We start from the raw sequence: 25,355 nt of genomic DNA, 5'->3' as shown, positions 1-25,355 counted from the left end.
CCTGTAAAATAAACCCTAATATAGCTACAATATAACGAATAATTATATTGTAGCTATTTTAGGATTTATATTTATTTTACTGGCAACTTTGTATTTATTTTAACTAGGTACAATAGCTATTAAATAGTTATTTACTATTTAATAGCTACCTAGTTAAAATAATTACAAAATTACCTGTAAAATAAATCCTAACCTAAGTTACAATTAAACCTAACACTACACTATCAATAAATTAATTAACTAAACTATCTACAATTAAATACAATTAAATCAACTAAACTAAATTACAAAAAAACAAAACACTAAATTACAAAAAATAAAAAAAATTACAAGAATTTTAAACTAATTACACCTACTCAAAGCTAAATTACAATTAAACCTAACACTACACTATCAATAAATTAATTAACTAAACTATCTACAATTAAATCAACTAAACTAAATTACAAAAAAATAAAAAGGATTACAAGAATTTTAAACTAATTACACCTACTCTAAGCCCCCTAAAAAATAACAGAGCCACCCAAAATAAAAAAATGTCCTACCCTATTCTAAAATAAAACTTTAACAGCTCTTTTACCTTACCAGCCCTTAAAAGGGCCTTTTGTGGGGCATGCCCCAAAGAAAACAGCTCTTTTGCATTTAAATAAACATACAATATCCCCTCCAACATTACAACCCACCACCCACATACCCCTAATCTAACCCAAACACCCCTTAAAAATCCTAACACTAAGCCCCTGAAGATCTCCCTACCTTATCTTCACCACGCCGGGTATCACCGATCCGTCCAGAAGAGGGTCCGAAGTCTTCATCCTATCCGGCAAGAAGAGGTCCAGAAGAGGCTCCGAAGTCTTCATCCTATCTGGCAAGAAGAGGACATCCGGACCGGTAGACATGTTCATCCATCCGGCGCGGAGCGGGACCATCTTGAAGCAGCCGACGCGGATCCATCCTCTTCTTCCGGCGACTCCCGACGAATGAAGGTTCCTTTAAATGATGTCATCCAAGATGGCATCCCTCGAATTCCGATTGGCTGATAGGATTCTATCAGCCAATCGGAATTAAGGTAGGAAAAATCTGATTGGCGTCGGCTGCTTCAAGATGGTCCCGCTCCACGCCGGATGGATGAAGATAGAAGACGCCGCCTGGATGAACATGTCTACCGGTCCGGATGTCCTCTTCTTGCCGGATAGGATGAAGACTTCGGACCCTCTTCTGGACGGATCGGTGATACCCGGCATTTTTTTATTTTGGGGAGCTTTGAGTAGGTGTAATTAGTTTAAAATTCTTGTAATTTTTTTATTTTTTGTAATTTAGTGTTTTGTTTTTTTGTAATTTAGTTTAGTTGATTTAATTGTAGATAGTTTAGTTAATTAATTTATTGATAGTGTAGTGTTAGGTTTAATTGTAACTTAGGTTAGGATTTATTTTACAGGTAATTTTGTAATTATTTTAACTAGGTAGCTATTAAATAGTTATTAACTATTTAATAGCTATTGTACCTAGTTAAAATAAATACAAAGTTGCCAGTAAAATAAATATAAATCCTAAAATAGCTACAATATAATTATTCGTTATATTGTAGCTATATTAGGGTTTATTTTACAGGTAAGTATTTAGCTTTAAATAGGATTAATTTATTTAATAAGAGTTCATTTATTTCGTTAGATAAAAATTATATTTAACTTAGGGGGGGTGTTAGTGTTAAGGTTAGACTTAGCTTTAGGGGTTAATACATTTATTAGAGTAGCGGCGAGGTCTGGTCGGCAGATTAGGGGTTAATACTTGATGTTAGGTGTCGGCGATGTTAGGGAGGGCAGATTAGGGGTTAATACTATTTATTATAGGGTTTTTGAGGTGGGAGTGAGGCGGTTTAGGGGTTAATACATTTATTATTTATTGGCGGCGAGGTCCGGTCGGCAGATTAGGGGTTAATAAGTGTAGGTAGGTAGCGGCAACGTTGGGGGGGCAGATTAGGGGGTAATAAATATAATATAGGGGTCAGCGATATTAGGGGCAGCAGATTAGGGGTACATAGGGATAATGTAGGTTGCGGCGGTGTACAGAGCGGCAGATTAGGGGTTAATAATAATATGCAGGTGTCAGCGATAGCGGGGGCGGCAGATTAGGGGTTAATAAGTAAGATTAGGGGTGTTTAGACTCTGGGTTCATGTTAGGGTGTTAGGTGCAGACTTAGGAAGTGTTTCCCCATAGGAAACAATGGGGCTGCGTTAGGAGCTGAACGCTGCTTTTTTGCAGGTTTTTTTTTTAAATCAAACTGCCCCATTGTTTCCTATGGGGAAATCATGCACAAGCACGTTTTTGAAGCTGGCCGCGTCCGTAAGCAACGCTGGTATTGAGAGTTGAAGTGGCAGTAAATATGCCTGTACTCTCCCTTTTTGGAGCCTAACGCAGCCATTCAGAGAACTCTAAATACCAGCGTTGTTTAAAAGGTACGGGGAAAAAAAAAAAACACTCGTAGCTAACGCACCCCTTCTAACGCAAAACTCTAAATCTAGGTGTAAGATAGCTACAATGTAATTAATAATTACATTGCAGCTATTTTAGGGTTTATATTTATTTTACAGGTAACTTGGTATTTATTTTAACTAGGTACAATATCTATTAAATAGTTAATAACTATTTAATATCTACCTTGTTAAAATAATTAACAATTTACCTGTAAAATAAATCCTAACATAAGTTACAAATACACTTACACTATCAATAAATTAAATAAACTACAAATATCTAAACTAAAATACAATTAAATACACTAAACTAAATTACAAAAAAACTAACACTAAATTACAAAAAAAAAAAAAAAAAAAAAGATTACAAGAATTTTAAGCTAATTACACCTATTCTAAGCCCCCTAATAAAATAACAAAGCCCCCCCAAAAAAATAAAAAAAAATTTCCCTACCCTAAACTAAATTACAAAAGTTAACAGCTCTATTACCAGCCCTTAAAAGGGCTTTTTACAGGGCATGCCCCATAGTATTCAGCTCTTTTGCCGGTAAAAAAAAACAAACACAATACCACCCCCCAACATTACAACCCACCACCCACATACCCCTACTCTAAACCCACCCATACCCCCCTTAAAAAAACCTAACACTAAGCCCCAGAAGTTCTCCCTACCTTGAGTCGTCTTCACCCAGCCGGGCCAAACTCTTCATCCAATCCAGGCGATGTCTTCATCCAAGCGGCAAAGAAGTCTTCCTCCAAGCGGCAAAGAAGAAGTCTTCCATCCGGCGATGTCTTCATCCAAGCGGCAAAGAAGAGGTCCTCCATCAGGGTGAAGTTTTCCTCCAAGCGGCATCTTCAATCTTCTTTCTTCGGACCTCCGACGCGGAACATCCAGCTGGCCCGACGACTGACAGACGAATGAAGTTTCCTTTATATGACATCATCCAAGATGGCATCCCTCGAATTTAAATTGGCTGATAGGATTCTATCAGCCAATAGGAATTAAGATAAGAAAAATCTGATTGGCTGATTCAATCAGCCAATCAGATTCAAGTTCAATCCGATTGGCTGATCCAATCAGATTGAGCTCGCATTCTATTGGCTGATCGGAACAGTCAATAGAATGCAAGCTCAATCTGATTGGCTGATTGAATCAGCCAATCAGATTTTTCTTACCTTAATTCCGATTGGCTGATAGAATCCTATCAGCCAATCGAAATTCGAGGGATGCCATCTTGGATGACGTCATTTAAAAGGAAACTTCATTCGTCTGTCAGTTGTCAGGCCAGCTGGATGTTCTGCTTCGGAGGTCCGAAGCAAGAAGATTGAAGATGCCGCTTGGAGGAAAACTTCACCCCGATGGAGGACCTCTTCTTTGCCGCTTGGATGAAGACTGCCCAGATTGGATGAAGAGTTCGGCCCGGCTGGGTGAAGACGACTCAAGGTAGGGAGATCTTCTGGGGCTTAGTGTTGGTTTTTTAAGGGGGGTTTGGGTGGTAGTATTGTGGGGGGTTTTAACAGGCAAAAAGAGCTGAATACTTTGGGGCATGCCCCCCAAAAAGCCCTTTTAAGGGCTGGTAATAGAGCTGTTAACTTTTGTAATTTAGTTTAGGGTAGGGAATTTTTTTTATTTTGGGGGGCTTTGTTATTTTATTAAGGGGCTTAGAATACGTGTAATTAGCTTAAAATTCTTGTAATCTTTTTATATTTTTTGTAATTTAGTTTAGTTTATTTAATTGTATTTTAGTTTAGATATTTGTAGTTTATTTAATTTATTGATAGTGTAGGTGTATTTGTAACTTAGGTTAGGATTTATTTTACAGGTAAATTGTTAATTATTTTAACAAGGTAGCTATTAAAATAGTTATGAACTATTTTATAGCTATTGTACCTAGTTAAAATAAATACCAAGTTACCTGTAAAATAAATATAAACCCAAAAATAGCTACAATGTAATTATTAATTACATTGTAGCTATCTTAGGGTTTATTTTATAGGTAAGTATTTAGATTTAAATAGGAAAATTTTAATTAATAATATTAGATTTATTTTAATTAGAATTTAATTAGGGGTGTTAGAGTTAGATAGGGTTATTATACTTAATATATATAATATATTAACTATATTAACTATATTAACCCTAATATAATTAGGGTTAATATAGATAATATAGGTGGCGTCGGTGTAGGGGGGTCAGATTAGGGGTTAATCTATTTAATATAGGTGGCGGTGGTGTAGGGGAATAGATTAGGGGGTAATACATTTATTATAGGTGGCGGCGGTATAGGGGGATTTAGATTATAGGCAAAAGAGCTGATTACTTTGTGACAATGCTCCGCCAAAAGCCCTTTTAAGGGCTGGTAAAAGAGCTGATTACTTTGGGGCAAAGCCCCGCAAAAAGCCCTTTTAAGGGCTGGCAATAGAGCTGTTTACTTTGGGGTAATGCCACGCAAAAAGGCCTTTTCAGGGCTATTTGTAGGGTTAGACTTGGGTTTAGTGGTAGGGATAGTTTAGTATTTTAGGGGTTAATTAATTTAATATAGGTGGCGGCAGTATAGGGGGATTAGATTAGGGGTTAGTTAATTTAATATAGCTGGCGGCAGGGTAGGGGGATTAAATTAGGGGTTAATAATTTTAATATAGCTGGTGGCGGAGTAGGGGGATTAAATTAGGGGTTAATAATTTTAATATAGCTGGCGGCGGCGTAGGGGGATTAGATTAGGGGTTAATAATTTTAATATAGCTTCTAGGTTACGCCGTATATGTGATACCAAACCAGTGCAAAAGTTTGCGTCGCCGGCTTTTGCGGGCGACGCTGCATATCGGATCGGGCCCATGCATTCCAGCAGGTAAAATAGACGTTTGGGTACACATTAAGGGGAGTACATTGTCCCTTTAAGATTAAGTAAAAAGCATTAGTGAGCTATTAAATGTGCTAATTGCAAATCTGCTATAATATAAGCTACAAATAAATTACGTATCAACTCATTATTTGAAAGTATCCTGAGGAATAAACTGATTAAACATTGTGTCTCAAACAAAAGAAACAGCAGAGGTGCAAATCAGCACCTAAAATATTGTACTGTATCCGTCACTGCTGCTATCTAGAAAAGGTGAGATTGTTCCTTTGTAAGAAAGCCTCACATTGAACTTGGAGCATGCTATAAGGTCTTGCTGACCCAGAGGACTTTAGTGTATCCAGCAAAATGTCATATTTAAAAATCTGAACTACAAAAAAAAAAAAGCAGAATATACAAGTACAATGTACTTAAAATTAAACTTTTAAGATTCAGATAGAGCACACAATTTTAAACACCTTTACGATTTACTTCCATTATTTAGATGTGCACAATATTTTAATATGCACACTTTCTGAGGCACCATCTCCTACTGAGAATGTGCAAAAATTTCACAAAATATAAGTATGTGCATTTTGTGATCACCTGACTTTTAAATGATCACCTAGCTATTAAAACGTATATAGGGGCTTTATTTTAAAGAGGGGTTTCTGGGATTTAAAACAATGCTGGGTCACTTGGCCACCTCATAGTACCCTAGTAAGAGTGAGGGACGATTAGCTTCCGAAAGTGTTTCCCACTTGGCCATCTTATAGTTCCCTGGTAAGAGAGGGGAACGATTAGCTCCGAAAGTGTCCCCCCCCCGAGATTACAACATGTTATCATCTGAGCAAAAAAGCTTTGTGTGGATGGCAACCATGTATCATCACATGCATTAAGAGGGTTAAGTGTCTAAATGTCTCATAGTAAAGGACTGCTATTATACTTACAGTCCAAGCATAGCAAACATTTCATTTTAAACCAATAATTCCATCCTTATAGTATTTGGCTTATATTGGTGCACTTAATAAAATAGCAGATAATCTTGGTAAAACCAATGCAAAGCAAAAAATGCCAAATATGCCTCTGTCATTTAAGCATGGAAACTGGGAGGGATTAACATTTATACTGAAATGTTAAGCAGCAAAAAGTAGAAGATGCATGACTCTATTTAACTTTAGTGCTCACTTTTCTTCCTTTTAGATATGTTGTGTAGGTTATGAGATATCCTTTATTTTAACCTTAGTTATCAGAATTTGTCTCTCCAACACAGGAATCCCTAAAAATATTTGCAATTTAAATTAAAGGTGTGATTACAAGAAACTTATTTTGTGTTGCTGACGAGTAAATGGCAAGCTATGGTCATAATGTTAGTATATCGTACATTGTTTTGCAGTTTTTATCAGCTAGAGCTAGCATGGATTGCCTTGAGAAGTGAGCGGGGTGAATTATAAATTCTAAGAATTAGAAAATTCTAAATTTTGAGAGCTAAATTAAATGAAAAGGAGGCAAAATAAATAATAAAAGTATGTTGCAAAGTTGTTTAATTAGGCATATCCTTTGCTCAGTACCTACATGCAACACTGTGGCACATGGGACCACAGCTAGGGACAGAATGCATCTGCCTTCATATGGCAAGGGAGCACTGATCTGTTGTGTTACCATATGAAGGCAGATCCAATACAGACAGTAACGCAGACAGTGGTCTGTATCAGTGGGGTGGTGTCAGAGAGAGGTGTGGGAGTTATGGACAACAGCAGGAGGGCAGCTCATCATGAGAGGAGGAGGGAGAGGGGTTTGCTACTAGGGATGGGTGAATGTGCTAAAAGTGTAAATTTAGACATGGAATGAAAATCCATTAAAATTCTCTAATCAAATGTTATTTCCAGTTTTCGAATAATACTTTCATTTTTGAATGTTTATAATTAGATCCAATATCCAGATTTGAAATTTTGAATGTAACATTCCATTTAACAAATACTATTCAGAAGTTCAATAGTTCATGTGGTAGGGAATTTAGTAAACTGATACATAATATATACAAATAAATCAATTTGAATATCTCTATTTTGAATATTGCATAATTTGAATATTACATTTAAAGAGAGCATTAGAAATACTATTACAAATATATAGATGTGAATTTCTCAAATTTCAATATTGCATAATTAGAATCGAATTAGAAAAATTTGAATAGAATATTACATTTAAAGAAAGCCCTAGAAATACTATTACATTAAACAAATGTTAGAATGTTGTACAAACATTACAAATTTGAAACAAACGAATGAATGTGTTAAAGTTTGTTACATTTTTCAAATGTTGCAAAATATTCTCCCATCCCTAGTCCTTTCACTACAGAAAAATATGATCTCAGGAAGAGATGGGGAGGTGGACACTAAACTACAGACTGCATACTGGCAGACTGACAGTAATAAACATGGCATTGCAGTGAGAAGGGAAGAGAGCTATTTGGGAGGGATCAGGGAGGTGGAAAGTTGAGGAGGAACCACATCATTTCAGAAAAAAAAAAAAAAATAATCATAATACTGACTGGCTGCCAGTACTAAGATGGTGGTTACTAGTGGGAGTTGTAAAGACGTAGCCAAAATAACTAAATAGGGGACTCATTAAAAAGACAATATATAACAATCAATTTAAATAATCAAAATAAAAACCAAAGAAAATAAACAATATATAATGAACACAAATAGTCCCTTAGATATTCATACAGAAGGATCTTTGGATTCAAAGGCTTCGCCCATCTTAGCACTCTGGAAAATATAAAACAGGAGGCGCCTTGTAGCAAATTATGGAAATAACCAGGATATGAAATAGAACAAAAATCCACTCACATTGGTAATGCACAAACCGTGCTGATCACGCAGACTGGGTATTCTGAGCAACCCGGAAAACTCATCTACGGCCTCATGAACAAGTGAAATACAAAAGTTAGGAGGTGCACACTAGCTATCCAGGTGTAAATGAAGGACAACACAGGAGCTTCATGTAAAAATATATGTATAAACTGCCAGGAATTTCAGAAGTGTGGTTCACAGCTAAAGTTAGCGGCCTTCTAATTACCAAAAATTAATACCAAAGCCATGCATGTCTGTCATTTCTGAATGAAGGGGATCCCAGAAAAGCTTTTACAACCATTTGTTTTATGACTATATTAGTTGTGTTAATAATTTCAGTGAGAAACACAAACTTTGTGAAAACATTAACTTTTTTTATATGAATGCATTTAGCAGTGAAATGGGGACATGAAATATATACCCTATGGCCCTAAATTAATACCTTAAGTTGTCTAATTATAAATATATATATATATATACATACATATATATACATATATATACACATATATATACACATACATATACACACATATATATACACACACATATATACACACACATATATACACACACATATATACACACACATATATACACACACATATATACACACACATATATACACACATACATATATACACACATACATATATACACACATACATATATATATATATATATATATATATATATATATATATATATATATACACACACACACACACACATTTGTACAGCGCTGCGGAATCTGTTGGCGCTCTACAAATAACCGATAATAATAATAATAATTATTATTATTGTGTGGGTCGAATTTGAGCAGTTCGGCCATACTAAATGAGAGTTATCCCATTACATCATTTTAGAAGATGATAAACATAGCTATATATATATATATATATGTTTCCTCAGGGCTGTATATATATATACAGCCCTGAGGAAACATATGTTATGTTTCCTCAGGGCTGTATATATATATATATATATATGCTATGTTTCCTCAGGGCTGTATATATATATACAGCCCTGAGGAAGCCCCGTCTCTCCTGTGAAAAGGGGGTGAAACACGCGTCGGCAATTGGCTGACCGTTCCCATGTGACCTGACATACTTGTTTGCTGATGGAACAGAGTGGCGATACTTGGGCGTGCAACAAAGTTTGAGAGCCGTGATACTCTTGGAGTCTTGAATTCTCATAAAGAACGGCATAAGAGATTCAGAGACCAACTACACAGCAGACTCTACATTGATGTGAAAAATCATCAGTCCCACGGAAGGAAACGAGGTTCAAGCGGACAGTAATCAGGTGTAGTCAACAGAGGGATACGATCTAAATACCCAGTATCCTCCTGTATCTGATTTTGCCTTAATCTTGCTTAACTTTCCTGTCTTTACTCTGCTGTGACTCGACCAGGCTGGGTGCAGTTGACAGAGGGATTCAGCTACTAACTATCTTTTGCTTAATGTGCCGCATGACTCTATATCTCTTTTACTTACTGGCTCATATGCGGTTTTGCAAATCACTTTCTGCAAGTTGCCACTTAAGATCTCCACAACTCTGAGAGAATTCAATACCTTATACACCTTTGGCTACTCTATTTGTAACAACCTAGAAGGATATGTTTATCTAATTTTGAGGTATTGCTGAACCGTTACATTTCCATTGATGCTATATAAGGTTGTAGTACTCTGCATAATATTCTATGATGTTGTACTTGAGTGTTGAATTGAATTATAACAATAATAGCTTTATGGTATAGGTGGATATGCATATATGCAAATACTTGGTATGTTCAGTTCACTAAAACCGATTTGGTCTGTACATTCTCTATCAAGAGCTGCATTATATGCATTTAACCACCTATTTATCCATATCTTTTGCTATTTGGGTTTTCTACGTAATTTATATTAGAGTGTGTTCCTCCGCACGGAAGTTTGTTTTGTCATATGGACCGGTCCATAGTAAGTTCAGTGTGTCAATGCACTGTTTTTATGTAATTAAATAGTTTTAGTGCACTTTTCACTATTGCAAACAAGTTGCCAAGTTTGTTGAACCTGCACTCAGCGAGATGCGTGAATAAATACTACCACTTTAAAATGCAAATTGCGTTTGATTTATTCTTAAAAAGTGCTGAATTCCCAGTCTTTTATGAGATTTTATTATAAATCTCTTTTCTCTCTATTGGTTTGTTGATATAAATTTTTATGCGTCTGCACCACATGCATTAATATCCTTCTCTTATTTAATACATAAAAGTTGGTAATTTGTAGTGTACTTAATTGAGGTACACAAGAGCAACACTACGCTACTAGCAATTTTCCATTCACAGTATATATATATACATATATATATTTCTTTCATGTAATTAACAAGAGTCCATGAGCTAGTGACGTATGGGATATACATTCCTACCAGGAGGGGCAAAGTTTCCCAAACCTTAAAATGCCTATAAATACACCCCTCACCACACCCACAAATCAGTTTTACAAACTTTGCCTCCAAGGGAGGTGGTGAAGTAAGTTTGTGCTAGATTCTACGTTGATATGCGCTCCGCAGCAAGTTGGAGCCCGGTTTTCCTCTCAGCGTGCAGTGAATGTCAGAGGGATGTGAGGAGAGTATTGCCTATTGAATGCAGTGATCTCCTTCTACGGGGTCTATTTCATAAGGTTCTCTGTTATCGGTCGTAGAGATTCATCTCTTACCTCCCTTTTCAGATCGACGATATACTCTTATATTTACCATTTCCTCTACTGATTCTCGTTTCAGTACTGGTTTGGCTTTCTACAAACATGTAGATGAGTGTCCTGGGGTAAGTAAGTCTTATTTTCTGTGACACTCTAAGCTATGGTTGGGCACTTTATTTATAAAGTTCTAAATATATGTATTCAAACATTTATTTGCCTTGACTCAGAATGTTCAACTTTCCTTATTTCCAGACAGTCAGTTTCATATTTGGGATTATGCTTTAAATTATCATATTTTGTCTTACCTCAAAAATTTGACTTTTTTCCCTGTGGGCTGTTAGGCTCGCGGGGGCTGAAAATGCTTCATTTTATTGCGTCATTTTTGGCGCGGATTTTTTTGGCGCAAAAATTCATTTCCGTTTCCGGCGTCATACGTGTCGCCGGAAGTTGCGTCATTTTTTGACGTTATTTTGCGCCAAAGATGTCGGCGTTCCGGATGTGGCGTCATTTTTGGCGCCAAAAGCATTTAGGCGCCAAATAATGTGGGCGTCTTATTTGGCGCCAAAAAATATGGGCGTCGTTTTTGTCTCCACATTATTTCAGTCTCATTTTCATTTGCTTCTGGTTGCTAGAAGCTTGATGTTTGGCATTTTTTTCCCATTCCTGAAACTGTCTTATAAGGAATTTGATTTATTTTGCTTTATATGTTGTTTTTTCTCTTACATATTGCAAGATGTCTCACGTTGCATCTGAGCCAGAAGATACTACAGGAAAACCACTGCCTGCTGGATCTACCAAAGCTAAGTGTATCTGCTGTAAACTTTTGGTAGCTATTTCTCCAGCTGTTGTTTGTAATAATTGTCATGACAAACTTGTTAAAGCAGATAATATTTCCTTTAGTGATGTACCATTGCCTGTTGCAGTTCCCTCAACATCTAAGGTGCAGAATGTTCCTGATAACATAAGAGATTTTGTTTCTGAATCCATAAAGAAGGCTTTGTCTGTTATTTCTCCTTCTAGTAAACGTAAAAAGTCTTTTAAATCTTCTCTCTCTACAGATGAATTTTTAAATGAACACCATCATTCTGATTCTTTGGACTCTTCTAGTTCAGAGGATTCTGTCTCAGAGATTGATGCTGATAAATCTTCATATTTATTTAAGATGGAATTTATTCGCTCTTTACTTAAAGAAGTACTAATTGCTTTAGAAATAGAGGATTCTAGTCCTCTTGATACTAATTCTATACGTTTGGATAAGGTTTTTAAAGCTCCTGCGGTTATTCCAGAAGTCTTTCCTGTTCCTAATGCTATTTCTGCAGTAATTGCTAAGGAATGGGATAAATTGGGTAATTCATTTACTCCTTCTAAACGTTTTAAGCAATTATATCCTGTTCCGCCTGACAGGTTAGAATTTTGGGACAAAATCCCTAAAGTTGATGGGGCTATTTCTACCCTTGCTAAACGTACTACCATTCCTACGTCAGATGGTACCTCGTTTAAGGATCCTTTAGATAGAAAAATTGAATCTTTTCTAAGAAAAGCTTATCTATGTTCAGGTAATCTTCTTAGACCTGCTATATCATTGGCTGATGTTGCTGCAGCTTCAACTTTTTGGTTGGAAACTCTAGCGCAACAAGTAACAAATCGTGATTCTCATGATATTATTATTCTTCTCCAGCATGCTAATAATTTCATCTGTGATGCCATTTTTGATATTATTAGAGTTGATGTTAGATTTATGTCTCTGGCTATCTTAGCCAGAAGAGCTTTATGGCTTAAGACTTGGAATGCTGATATGGCTTCTAAATCAACTCTACTTTCCATTTCTTTCCAGGGAAACAAATTATTTGGTTCTCAGTTGGATTCTATTATTTCAACTGTTACTGGTGGGAAAGGAACTTTTTTACCACAGGATAAAAAGTCTAAAGGTAAAAACAGGGCTAACAATCGTTTTCGTTCCTTTCGTTTCAACAAAGAACAAAAGCCTGATCCTTCGTCCTCAGGAGCAGTTTCAGTTTGGAAACCATCTCCAGTCTGGAATAAATCCAAGCCTGCTAGAAAGGCAAAGCCTGCTTCTAAGTTCACATGAAGGTACGGCCCTCATTCCAGTTCAGCTGGTAGGGGGCAGGTTACGTTTTTTCAAAGAAATTTGGATCAAATCTGTTCACAATCTTTGGATTCAGAACATTGTTTCAGAAGGGTACAGAATTGGTTTCAAGATGAGACCTCCTGCAAAGAGATTTTTTCTTTCCCATGTCCCAGTAAATCCAGTAAAAGCTCAAGCATTTCTGAATTGTGTTTCAGATCTAGAGTTGGCTGGAGTAATTATGTCAGTTCCAGTTCCGGAACAGGGGATGGGGTTTTATTCAAATCTCTTCATTGTACCAAAGAAGGAGAATTCCTTCAGACCAGTTCTGGATCTAAAATTATTGAATCGTTATGTAAGGATACCAACGTTCAAGATGGTAACTGTAAGGACTATATTGCCTTTTGTTCAGCAAGGGAATTATATGTCCACAATAGATTTACAGGATGCATATCTGCATATTCCGATTCATCCAGATCATTATCAGTTCCTGAGATTCTCTTTTCTAGACAAGCATTACCAATTTGTGGCTCTACCGTTTGGCCTTGCTACAGCTCCAAGAATTTTCACAAAGATTCTCGGTGCTCTTCTGTCTGTAATCAGAGAACAGGGTATTGTGGTATTTCCTTATTTGGACGATATCTTGGTACTTGCTCCGTCTTTACATTTAGCAGAGTCTCATACGAATCGACTTGTGTTGTTTCTTCAAGATCATGGTTGGAGGATCAATTTACCAAAAAGTTCTTTGATTCCTCAAACAAGGGTAACCTTTCTGGGTTTCCAGATAGATTCAGTGTCCATGACTCTGTCTTTAACAGACAAGAGACGTCTAAAATTGATTACAGCTTGTCGAAACCTTCAGTCACAATCATTCCCTTCGGTAGCCTTATGCATGGAAATTCTAGGTCTTATGACTGCTGCATCGGACGCGATCCCCTTTGCTCGTTTTCACATGCGACCTCTTCAGCTCTGTATGCTGAACCAATGGTGCAGGGATTACACGAAGATATCTCAATTAATATCTTTAAAACCGATTGTTCGACACTCTCTAACGTGGTGGACAAATCACCATCGTTTAATTCAGGGGGCTTCTTTTGTTCTTCCGACCTGGACTGTAATTTCAACAGATGCAAGTCTCACAGGTTGGGGAGCTGTGTGGGGATCTCTGACGGCACAAGGAGTTTGGGAATCTCAGGAGGTGAGATTACCGATCAATATTTTGGAACTCCGTGCAATTTTCAGAGCTCTTCAGTTTTGGCCTCTTCTGAAGAGAGAATCGTTCATTTGTTTTCAGACAGACAATGTCACAACTGTGGCATACATCAATCATCAAGGAGGGACTCACAGTCCTCTGGCTATGAAAGAAGTATCTCGAATTTTGGTTTGGGCGGAATCCAGCTCCTGTCTAATCTCTGCGGTTCATATCCCAGGTGTAGACAATTGGGAAGCGGATTATCTCAGTCGCCAAACGTTGCATCCGGGCGAATGGTCTCTTCACCCAGAGGTATTTCTTCAGATTGTTCAATTGTGGGGGCTCCCAGAGATAGATCTGATGGCCTCTCATCTAAACAAGAAACTTCCCAGGTATCTGTCCAGATCCCGGGATCCTCAGGCGGAGGCAGTGGATGCATTATCACTTCCTTGGAAGTATCATCCTGCCTATATCTTTCCGCCTCTAGTTCTTCTTCCAAGAGTAATCTCCAAGATTCTGAGGGAATGCTCGTTTGTTCTGCTAATAGCTCCGGCATGGCCTCACAGGTTTTGGTATGCGGATCTTGTCCGGATGGCATCTTGCCAGCCATGGACTCTTCCGTTAAGACCAGACCTTCTGTCACAAGGTCCTTTTTTCCATCCGGATCTGAAATCCTTAAATTTAAAGGTATGGAGATTGAACGCTTGATTCTTGGTCATAGAGGTTTCTCTGACTCCGTGATTAATACTATGTTACAGGCTCGTAAATCTGTATCTCGAGAGATATATTATAGAGTCTGGAAGATTTATATTTCATGGTGTCTTTCTCATCATTTTTCTTGGCATTCTTTTAGAATACCGAGAATTTTACAATTTCGTCAGGATGGTTTGGATAAGGGTTTGTCCGCAAGTTCTTTGAAAGGACAAATCTCTGCTCTTTCTGTTCTTTTTCACAGAAAGATTGCTATTCTTCCTGATATTCATTGTTTTGTACAAGCTTTGGTTCGTATAAAACCTGTCATTAAGTCAATTTCTCCTCCTTGGAGTTTGAATTTGGTTCTGGGAGCTCTTCAAGCTCCTCCGTTTGAACCTATGCATTCATTGGACATTAAATTACTTTCTTGGAAAGTTTTGTTCCTTTTGGCCATCTCTTCTGCTAGAAGAGTTTCTGAATTATCTGCTCTTTCGTGTGAGTCTCCTTTTCTGATTTTTCATCAGGATAAGGCGGTGTTGCGAACTTCTTTTGAATTTTTACCTAAAGTTGTGAATTCCAACAACATTAGTAGAGAAATTGTGGTTCCTTCATTATGTCCTAATCCTAAGAATTCTAAGGAGAAATCATTGCATTCTTTGGATGTTGTTAGAGCTTTGAAATATTATGTTGAAGCTACGAAATCTTTCCGTAAGACTTCTAGTCTATTTGTTATCTTTTCCGGTTCTAGGAAAGGCCAGAAAGCTTCTGCCATTTCTTTGGCATCTTGGTTGAAATCTTTAATTCATCTTGCCTATGTTGAGTCGGGTAAAACTCCGCCTCAAAGAATTACAGCTCATTCTACTAGGTCAGTATCTACTTCCTGGGCGTTTAGGAATGAAGCTTCGGTTGACCAGATCTGCAAAGCAGCAACTTGGTCTTCTTTGCATACTTTTACTAAATTCTACCATTTTGATGTATTTTCTTCTTCTGAAGCAGTTTTTGGTAGGAAAGTTCTTCAGGCAGCGGTTTCAGTTTGAATCTTCTGCTTATGTTTTTTGTTAAACTTTATTTTGGGTGTGGATTATTTTCAGCAGGAATTGGCTGTCTTTATTTTATCCCTCCCTCTCTAGTGACTCTTGTGTGGAAAGATCCACATCTTGGGTAGTCATTATCCCATACGTCACTAGCTCATGGACTCTTGTTAATTACATGAAAGAAAACATAATTTATGTAAGAACTTACCTGATAAATTCATTTCTTTCATATTAACAAGAGTCCATGAGGCCCACCCTTTTTTGTGGTGGTTATGATTTTTTTGTATAAAGCACAATTATTCCAATTCCTTATTTTATATGCTTCGCACTTTTTCTTATCACCCCACTTCTTGGCTATTCGTTAAACTGATTTGTGGGTGTGGTGAGGGGTGTATTTATAGGCATTTTAAGGTTTGGGAAACTTTGCCCCTCCTGGTAGGAATGTATATCCCATACGTCACTAGCTCATGGACTCTTGTTAATATGAAAGAAATGAATTTATCAGGTAAGTTCTTACATAAATTATGTTATATATATATATATATACAAAAATAATAATAAATCTATATCTATATACATATATTACATATATACAGTTAAAACAGAGTGATAGCAAAAATTCTAAAACATTCGGTACTTTGGACACGTTTTTCTCTGGAATTCACAGTAGCGAAGGGGTTAATGGGGAGAAAAAAAATTTTACTGTTTCATAATGTGCTACACTATGGCTTTACTTTTGTGAGTAGCTACATTTTTTATACAGGATTCTGCTTAAACACATTGTACCATTAGAATTACACGTCTTTCTTTAAATTAGGATTTTACACCAATAAATTAAATAACTAAATAGATTACAAGCTCATTATATCTATAATTTTTAACAAAAATAAGTGAATTTAAAGAAACTAATGTAGATTTATAATTACTGTAAAAATAGAAGTAGCAGTTCTGTACTTACATAAGTTTATTGCAAACTGGTGGTAGAAAATATTGTTTGTTCTCTTTTATCCATTTTTCTGTGTTAGTAAGAAACTCCATGAAGGCTCAAAAACGTAACTGTTACAGAAAGAAAACACTTTAAAGCAAAAAATAGAAATGAGATGTACTGAAATCTATTCACATAAAAGCTTTTTGCTCTAAACTGAAATCTCCTGTATATGCACAATTCTTTGTTTACTGACCAAAGGTTAGAGAGAACAGTTTCACTACTTGCAGTTTAAAGATTGACAATGTCTATAGTGAAATAAACATGTTTTATAATGCTATGCTTTGTGTGCACAGCTAGATAAAAAACAAGAACTGAGAGTGGACGTGCATTGTTATTAAAAATCTGATTTTCTCTAAAAAAAAAAAATAAAGGCAACCAGGACAGTTTTGCCCACAAACAATGCAGCAAAGACCTCTAAGGTTGGGAAATTGGATAAATGATTAAAGGGACAGTGCACTCTAAAATTGGTTTCTCCCTAATGTGTTTCGAATTACTTGTTATACCAGCTGCAGAGTTTAAAATGTATATGAAATTGTTGCTTTGTGTGTATTTTTGTATATGTTTTTGCTAACTGAAACCACAACCCAATACAGGGCTAGATTATGAGTGGAGCACCATTTTGCATGTGCTGGGTTGAACTCCCATTACAAGTTGAAATTAAAATGATCAAGCGAAAACCCGGCATGCACAAAAAGTTGAACTTTGAACATTGCGACCACATTAGTGTATTTTCCCATAGAAGTCAATGGAGGGTCGCAAACTGCAAAAATAAACTAACACCCATGCTCACGCGCTAACCTGATGTTCTTTACATACAGTAGAATAGGTTCTATTTATTCTTAAAAGGACATAAAACCCCAACATGTTATTTCATGATTCGGATAGAAAATGCAATTTTAATCAACTTTCCAATTTACTTCTATTATCAAATTTGCTTCATTCTCTAGTTATGCTTTGCCGAAGGAACACTGGCAGCTAGATGAACACATCTAGTTAGCCAATTACAAGAGCCAAATGTTTGCAGGCACCAACCAGCAGCTAGCTCCCAACAAGGGATACTTAGAGAACAAAGTACATTTGATAATAGAAGTACATGATATAGATTATAGATATAGATTATAGATATAGATTATAGATATAGATTATAGATATAGATTATAGATATAGATTATAGATATAGATTATAGATATAGATTATAGATATACATTATAGATATAGATTATAGATATAGATTATAGATATACATTATAGATAGATATTAGATATTATAGATATAGATATAGATATTATAGATATAGATATTATAGATATAGATATTATAGATAGATATTATAGATATTATAGATATAGATATTATAGATATAGATATAGATATTATAGATATAGATATTATAGATATAGATATAGACACACACACAGTTAAAACAGATATAGCAAAAATAAAAAATAAATCTGGTACTTTGGGTACAGTGCCCTCCACTAATTGGCAGCCTTGGTAAATATGAGCAAAGTAGTATGTGAAAATGTGTCTTTATTGTTTAACCTTTTGACAAAGATTTTTTTTTTTTTTTTATAAACCTGTGTTGTGTTTGCAATTGTTTGATATCCATGAGAGCAGTGTATCTATTTTTTTCAAAAATTATCAAAATATTAAACAATAAAGACAATTTTTCACAGCCTTCTTTGTTCATATTTAGTAAGAGGGCCAATATTAGTGGATGGCTCCGTACATATGCACACACATAAAATATAATTACAATTTCAACATGTTTAATAGCTCTTTAAGGAATTTTTGTAAAAAAGGAAGTTGAATGATTCATCCACAAAAAAAAATCCACACAAAGAACAGTGATTTACAAAAAAATCAAAGATAACAGACAAAAGAGGATATAAAGAAGCATTCAAACTGCAAATACATTTATTTGAATTTATTAGATATAATTAATTGTAATTGCTCCTACAGAAATGAGACAATGGATATGTCAAATCTTATACAAATCTATAAGACAACCAAAAATGTAAAATGCTGGTATATACTCAAAAAAACAGAACCTAACTCATTATTAACCATTATCGTTCATCAGAAGAAATAGCTGCTGGGATACCCAAAAACCACTACCAAGTATAACGATAAAAAAAGAGATAAATGTTGATTTTCCACAGTGTCCTCAGAGAGGCTAAAGGGAATCCTACGGTATTTATAAGGATGACCCCAAAACATGCTACAAACTGATTACTTGGTCAGTGCACAATATAAATATATATATATAAATATAGATATATAGATATATAGATATATATAGATATATATAGATATATATAGATATATATAGATATAGTACAGTACAATTAGAAAAAGACTGAACAAGTATGGTTTGTATGGAAGAGTTTCCAGGAAAAAGCCTCTTCTCTCTAAAAAGAACATGGCAGCAAAGCTTAGGTTTGTAAAGTAATAGTGCCTTGGGACCCTCACGGGTGATTAGTTAGCGCTCTATAAGTAGAAAATAGATAAAGTTGCATGTAAACAAACCATAAGACTTCTGGAACAATGTCCTTTGGACAGACGAGACCAAAGTGAAGATGTTTGGCCATAATGCACAGCACCACATTTGGTGAAAACCAAACAAAGCATATCAGCACAAACACCTCATACTAAATGTCAAGCACTTTAGTGGAGGGTGATGATTTGGTCTTATTTTGCACCTTGCAGTCATTGAGTCGATCATGAACTCCTCTGTATATGTGATATCCCTTTAAGTCAGACTCCACCTTCCTGCATCACAATACTATTTCAGGCATCACCTAACACCTATCATTGCCTGATTATTGAAGTTTATGCCACTGCTGTGGATCTCTGAACCTATTCTTAAGCCTTATTGCTAATTATCTCCACCTGCTGAATCTCTCTCCTTTCCGGAATCTGACCTTCTACTGGGAACTTTCACAGTTCATTTAACTGCTACGCAGGATTACAATCTACCGACATTCTTACTCTCAGAACCTCGCTGCTGATTCACCACGCACACCTATTTATCTGGAACTGTTCATCGTGTAACAGCTGTTCCTCTGAACTGCAAGTATTGTATCCTCAAAGCCGCTACTGAGTTGCTGTTGTATTTACCACAGACTGTTTTATGCTTACATTTTTATGGACAGATGAAGCACAACAAGCTTTTGAATTTTTTTAAAAAAAGTTTAACCACTACCCCCATTCTAACACTCCCAAATCATAAAGCTCAATTTGTTTTAGAAGTTGACGCATAAAACTCAGGAATTGGAGCTGTTTTGTCACAACGTAATGAACGAACATCTAAACTTCATCCTATATCCTTCTACTCATGTACACTTTTACCAGCCGAGTGTAACTACTCAATTGGAGATAAAGAACTCTTGGCCATTAAATGTTCACTAGAAAATTGGAGACATTTACTAGAAGGAACAACTCAACCTTTTCTGATAGTTACAGATCATAAAAATCTAGAATATTTGAAAACTAATAAAACTTTGTCTTCACGACAAGTGAGATGGGCCCTGTTCATGGATAGATTTAATTTTCACATCACTTATAGACCTGGTACCCAAAATTGTAAGGCAGATGCCCTATCCAGAATTCATGACTTCACTCTACATAAAGATTCTCTAACTCAAATAATTCCGCCAGAAAAATTCTTGGCAAACCTTACCTCTTTAGAAAAAGAGATTTTGGAAACACTCGAATCTAACCCAGAAGTCCCAGAGAACTGTGAACTAGAACCAAACTGTGGGTTGTATTATCATAAAGGTAAAATGTACATACCAACAAAACTCAGAGAAACCATTAATTCTCATTTTCATGATAACCTCATGGCTGGACACCCTGGTGTTAAAAAGACCATAGATTTGATCAGAAGGTACTTTTGGTGGCAACAAATGAACACTTCCATATATAAATATGTCATTACCTGTGAGATCTGCGCCCGAAATAAAATGGATCATAGAAAACCCATTAGATATTTAACTTCCATCCCAATCCCTGATATACCTTGGTCAACAATCTCTATGGATTTCATAGTTGAGCTACCAAAGTCACAACAACATGACACAATTTTAGTAGTGGTAGATCACCTCACTAAACTAGCTCACTTTATTCCATTAGAAGGTTTACCTACAGCTAAAAAAAAACAGCAACTATTTTCATAGAATCTATAGTTAAACTACATGGACTTCCTACAACTATAATGACTGACCGGGGTACACAATTCACCTCATCTTTCTGGAAATCGCTTTGTAAAATACTAAAGATTGACTCTAGGCTATTCACATCATTCCATCCACAAACCAATGGTTTGACTGAAACGATAAACCAAATATTAGAACAGTACTTACGATGTTACGTAACTCATCTTCAGGATGATTGGTTATCATTATTATTAATGGCAGAGTACTCATACAATAACTCTATATCCTCTTTATCAAAAATGACACCTTTCTTTGCTACTTATGGATATCATCCATCAACTATAACAATAAGCAACACTACTGTCAATTCTTCAGCAGCCATCACTTACTCCACATCTTTGCAAGATCGTTTACCAATCCTAAACACACATCTTTTACAAGCCAATACAAGACAAAAAATACTATTATGATTCACATCATAGACCAAGTCCGGAATACTAGATTGGAGATTTAGTTTGGCTATCCACCAAACACCTGAAATTACAAACACCTTGTGAAAAGTTATCTAATCAGTTCAGCGGACCTTTCCCTGTCAAAAGAATCATAAACTCTAATGTGATAACTCAAGCTGCCAGACCATTACAGGATACATCCAAATTTTCACGTATCACTTCTCAAGCCTTACTCCTCAGGAAATCGTTCTGCCAGAGATGTTTTACCTCCTCCTCCAATCAATCTTCAAGATTATGAGGAATTCAAAGTAGAAAATATTCTTGATTCACATATTAGACACAGAAAGGTTGAATATTTAATAAAATGGAAGGGTTATGGTCCTGAAGATAATTCTTGGCAGGTTGGATTGGATATTCATGCACCACGATTGATTGCTAACTTCCATCTAAAATATCACTTGAAGCCGCGACCCGATTCCCCAGAGGGGAATCCTTGAGGAAGGGGGTATGTGATATCCCTTTAAGTCAGATTCCACTTTCTTGCATCACAACACTATTTCAGGCATCACCTAACACCTATCATTGCCTGATTATTAAAGTTTATGCCACTGCTGTGGATCTCTGAACCTATTCTTAAGCCTTATTGCTTGGCCAGAATCTACTACGTATTTGTGCTCTTACTTGGCACTTATCTTTTATATCCTATTTGTGAATATAGTCTCTAAGTCTCAATGTTGCCTTTTGACCGCAACTAATAATTATCTCCACATGCTGAATCTCTCTCCTTTCCGGAACCTGACCTGCTACTGGGAACTCACAGTTCAATGAACTGCTACACATGATTAAAATCTACCAATATTCTAAATCTCAGAACCTCGCTGCTGATTCACCATGCACACCTATTTATCTGGAACTGTTCATCGTGTAACAGTAAAATTTGTTGTTCCTCTGAACCGCAAGTATTGTAACCACAAAGTCGCTACTGAGTTGCTGTTGTATTTACCACAGACTGTTTTATGCTTACGTTCTCTGTGATTTGTTATATGAACACTGAGTCTTTACTTACCTCTCTCACTGGGCACCAGTTTGGCCTATTGCTTGATACTTTGCAGATGCTAACAGATATACAGCTGCTATATACTTACAATCTGATATTAAACTATAACCATGTTTACTACTATAAGTTTACATTGGATAATATAGTTTAAGCATTGCAGTCACTAATACTTATACCTTTTATAAATCTGCTTTAATGTTATCCTACCAGATTTATTACCAGTTTATCTGGCCATATCAATCACAGCAGCAAAACTTATATATCAACCAAATATATTTAGTGAATCCTAACAGTATACCAAAGTATTCTAGAGTCAAATATGAGGCCATCTGTCTGACAGCTAAAGCTTGACCAAAATTGGGTCATGCAACAGGACAATGATCCCAAGCACACCAGCAAGGCTACAACAGAATGGCTGAAAAAGAAAAGAATCAAGGTATTGCAATGGCCCAGTTAAAGTCCAGACCTCAACCTGATTAAAAAACTGTGGCTGGACCATAAGTGAGAGCTGTTCATAAAAGAATATGGATTAAATATATAGAGGCGCTGGTCTTGAATCTCGTATGTATTATCGTGCACACTGAAGAAAGAAACTTGACTTGTGATTTGCAGGAGTTAACAACAAAATAATGTGCAGTATACTCACTCCGAAAATTTCAGAGTTCAGCTTCTTCATAAAGATCTCTATCCTGATTTTCCCATAATGTGCTTTAATATCTGTAGACAATGGAAATTGCACTGCAGGTAATTGTATCTTTAAATGAATATAAAGTGCAGTATACTCCGAGTAATTCGGAATCCGGCTCCTCAAAAGTGGTTGGTAACTTTAGAAAACTTCCAAGAAAGGCAGCAAAAATACTTGTTATATCAAACAAATATTTATTAAAACATATTAAAAAGCTCTTTTTAGCTTGGCTCTACGCGTTTCAACGACTGAATCGTCTTTTTCAAGAGCAGTAAAAAACAATTGGAAGTGCTGCCTTAGGAGTATTACAGGTGTATTTATAAAGGTAATCAATGTTCCTGTTCCGGTGATAAGTATTAAATAAAGATATTAGAGTGGCAGCGTTCATTTAATTCAATATAGAGAGACTATATATCTGCATGTTCATTTTTATTTATATCATGTATTTGTATTTAATTATTTACTTTGTATATATACAAATTTTATTGTAATCATGGATTTAGATTTTTGTTTGATGTAGAATGAAAATGTATCAAAATGTCAAAATATTTAAATCCATATCTGAGTCCTTGTTACATTTGTATGAAGGAGACTAAACCAATTTTATTGACATGAATTCTCCCATATAATATTATAATTAGTTTATCATAGTTTATTATGATTTATTTTTACATATAATATCTAATACAGTTAGAATTAGTTTTAATTAATTTATTTTAATTTAATTTTAATTTACTTTTAAAATGTTAGGTAATTTATCCTAAGGTATTTTTTGTCAAAGAAGTGATTTCACTGCAATCGTTTCTGTATCTGAAATGTATATGACCCAAAGTGACCTGCACTTTCCATTACATACCCCTTAGAGAAAATTCAGAGTATCGGCTATTATGGGAATACAGCGAAAACATCGCTCACAAAGAGATTGGCCAATTCGAGACATGTGGTACAGAACTGTCCGGACAAACCTGGAAACAGATTTTCACACATAAAATATCTGGAACAACGCTCGCTACCCGATTGGTCGGATTGGAACACATGACGACGCATCCTTTGGCGGACCTTAAAGGGAACTACACAGAATCGGGACTCGAAAGGGAACTTCCATATTACTTCACTGTGATTGGTCAAATAACTTTCAACTTGTTTATACTGATCCGATTTGGCTAATTATTGAGATTTTGAGCGAAATAGCTTAAGCATATACAAAAAATGCATTATTCTCAAAACACAATCGGATGGGGATAAAAATAAAAATAAAATGTTTTATTTGTGAGTCCTATTCTGGTGTTTTTCACTGGAACAGGAACATTGATTACCTGTATAAATACACCTGTAATACTCCTAAGGCAGCACTTCCAATTGTTTTTTACTGCTCTTGAAAAAAGACGATTCAGTCGTTGAAACGCGTAGAGCCAAGCTAAAAAGAGCCTTTTAATAAATATTTGTTTGATATAACAAGTATTTTTGCTGCCTTTCTTGGAAGTATTCTAAAGTTACCAACCACTTTTGAGGAGCCAGATTCTGAATTACTCGGAGTGAGTATACTGCACTTTATATTCATTTAAAGATACAATCACCTGCAGTGCAATTTTCATTGTCTACAGATAGTAAAGCACATTATGGGAAAATCAGGATAGAGATCCTTATGAAGAAGCTGAACTCTGAAATTTTCGGAGTGAGTATACTGCACATTATTTTGTTGTTAACTCCTGCAAATCACAAGTCAAGTTTCTTTCTTCAGTGTGCACGATAATACATACGAGATTCAAGACCAGCGCCTCTATATATTTAATCCATATTCTACTCAGTCTTGTTGGGAGAGACTGTTAGAAGGCTGCGGTCACCTAAGAGGGGAGTATTGTGCTCTATTCTAGTCATTCTGTACATTGTGTTGTCAACATCTAACATATCTGTATAGTTTTTGTAATTATCTAGTTCATAAAAGAATGCCTGCAAACCTCAATGAACTGAAGCAGTGGGCCAAAATGCCTCCAAAACAATGTGAGAGACGTTATCGCACTTTCTATAGCCCTACCATTACAAGTTACTGAAAAACCTTCTCTTTTTGTGTGGTATGGTGCAATAAGCTAGATTATAAGTAATAGTGTTGCGCTTTGGAAACAATACCAAACACCTCACTAAGAGACAACTTCCTC

At 35.9% G+C, this 25,355-nt stretch overlaps 1 protein-coding gene across 1 annotated transcript in view; it reads right to left on the bottom strand.

Annotated features, from left to right (window-relative positions):
* The window catches only part of HAAO (3-hydroxyanthranilate 3,4-dioxygenase), a 288,957-nt gene extending 271,948 nt beyond the window's left edge, over nucleotides 1-17,009 (bottom strand). The window contains exon 1 of the mRNA XM_053712312.1: nucleotides 16,817-17,009. Coding sequence (XP_053568287.1) covers nucleotides 16,817-16,896 — 80 coding nt within the window. The 5' untranslated portion in view covers nucleotides 16,897-17,009. The remainder of the gene's footprint in view (nucleotides 1-16,816) is intronic.
* Nucleotides 17,010-25,355: the final 8,346 nt, after the last annotated feature.

This window comes from Bombina bombina, chromosome 4 (genome assembly GCF_027579735.1).
Source record: "Bombina bombina isolate aBomBom1 chromosome 4, aBomBom1.pri, whole genome shotgun sequence".
Classification (NCBI taxonomy): domain Eukaryota; kingdom Metazoa; phylum Chordata; class Amphibia; order Anura; family Bombinatoridae; genus Bombina; species Bombina bombina.
The sequence above is the reverse complement of the archived record's forward strand: the minus strand, read 5'-3'. Positions and strand labels throughout refer to the sequence as shown.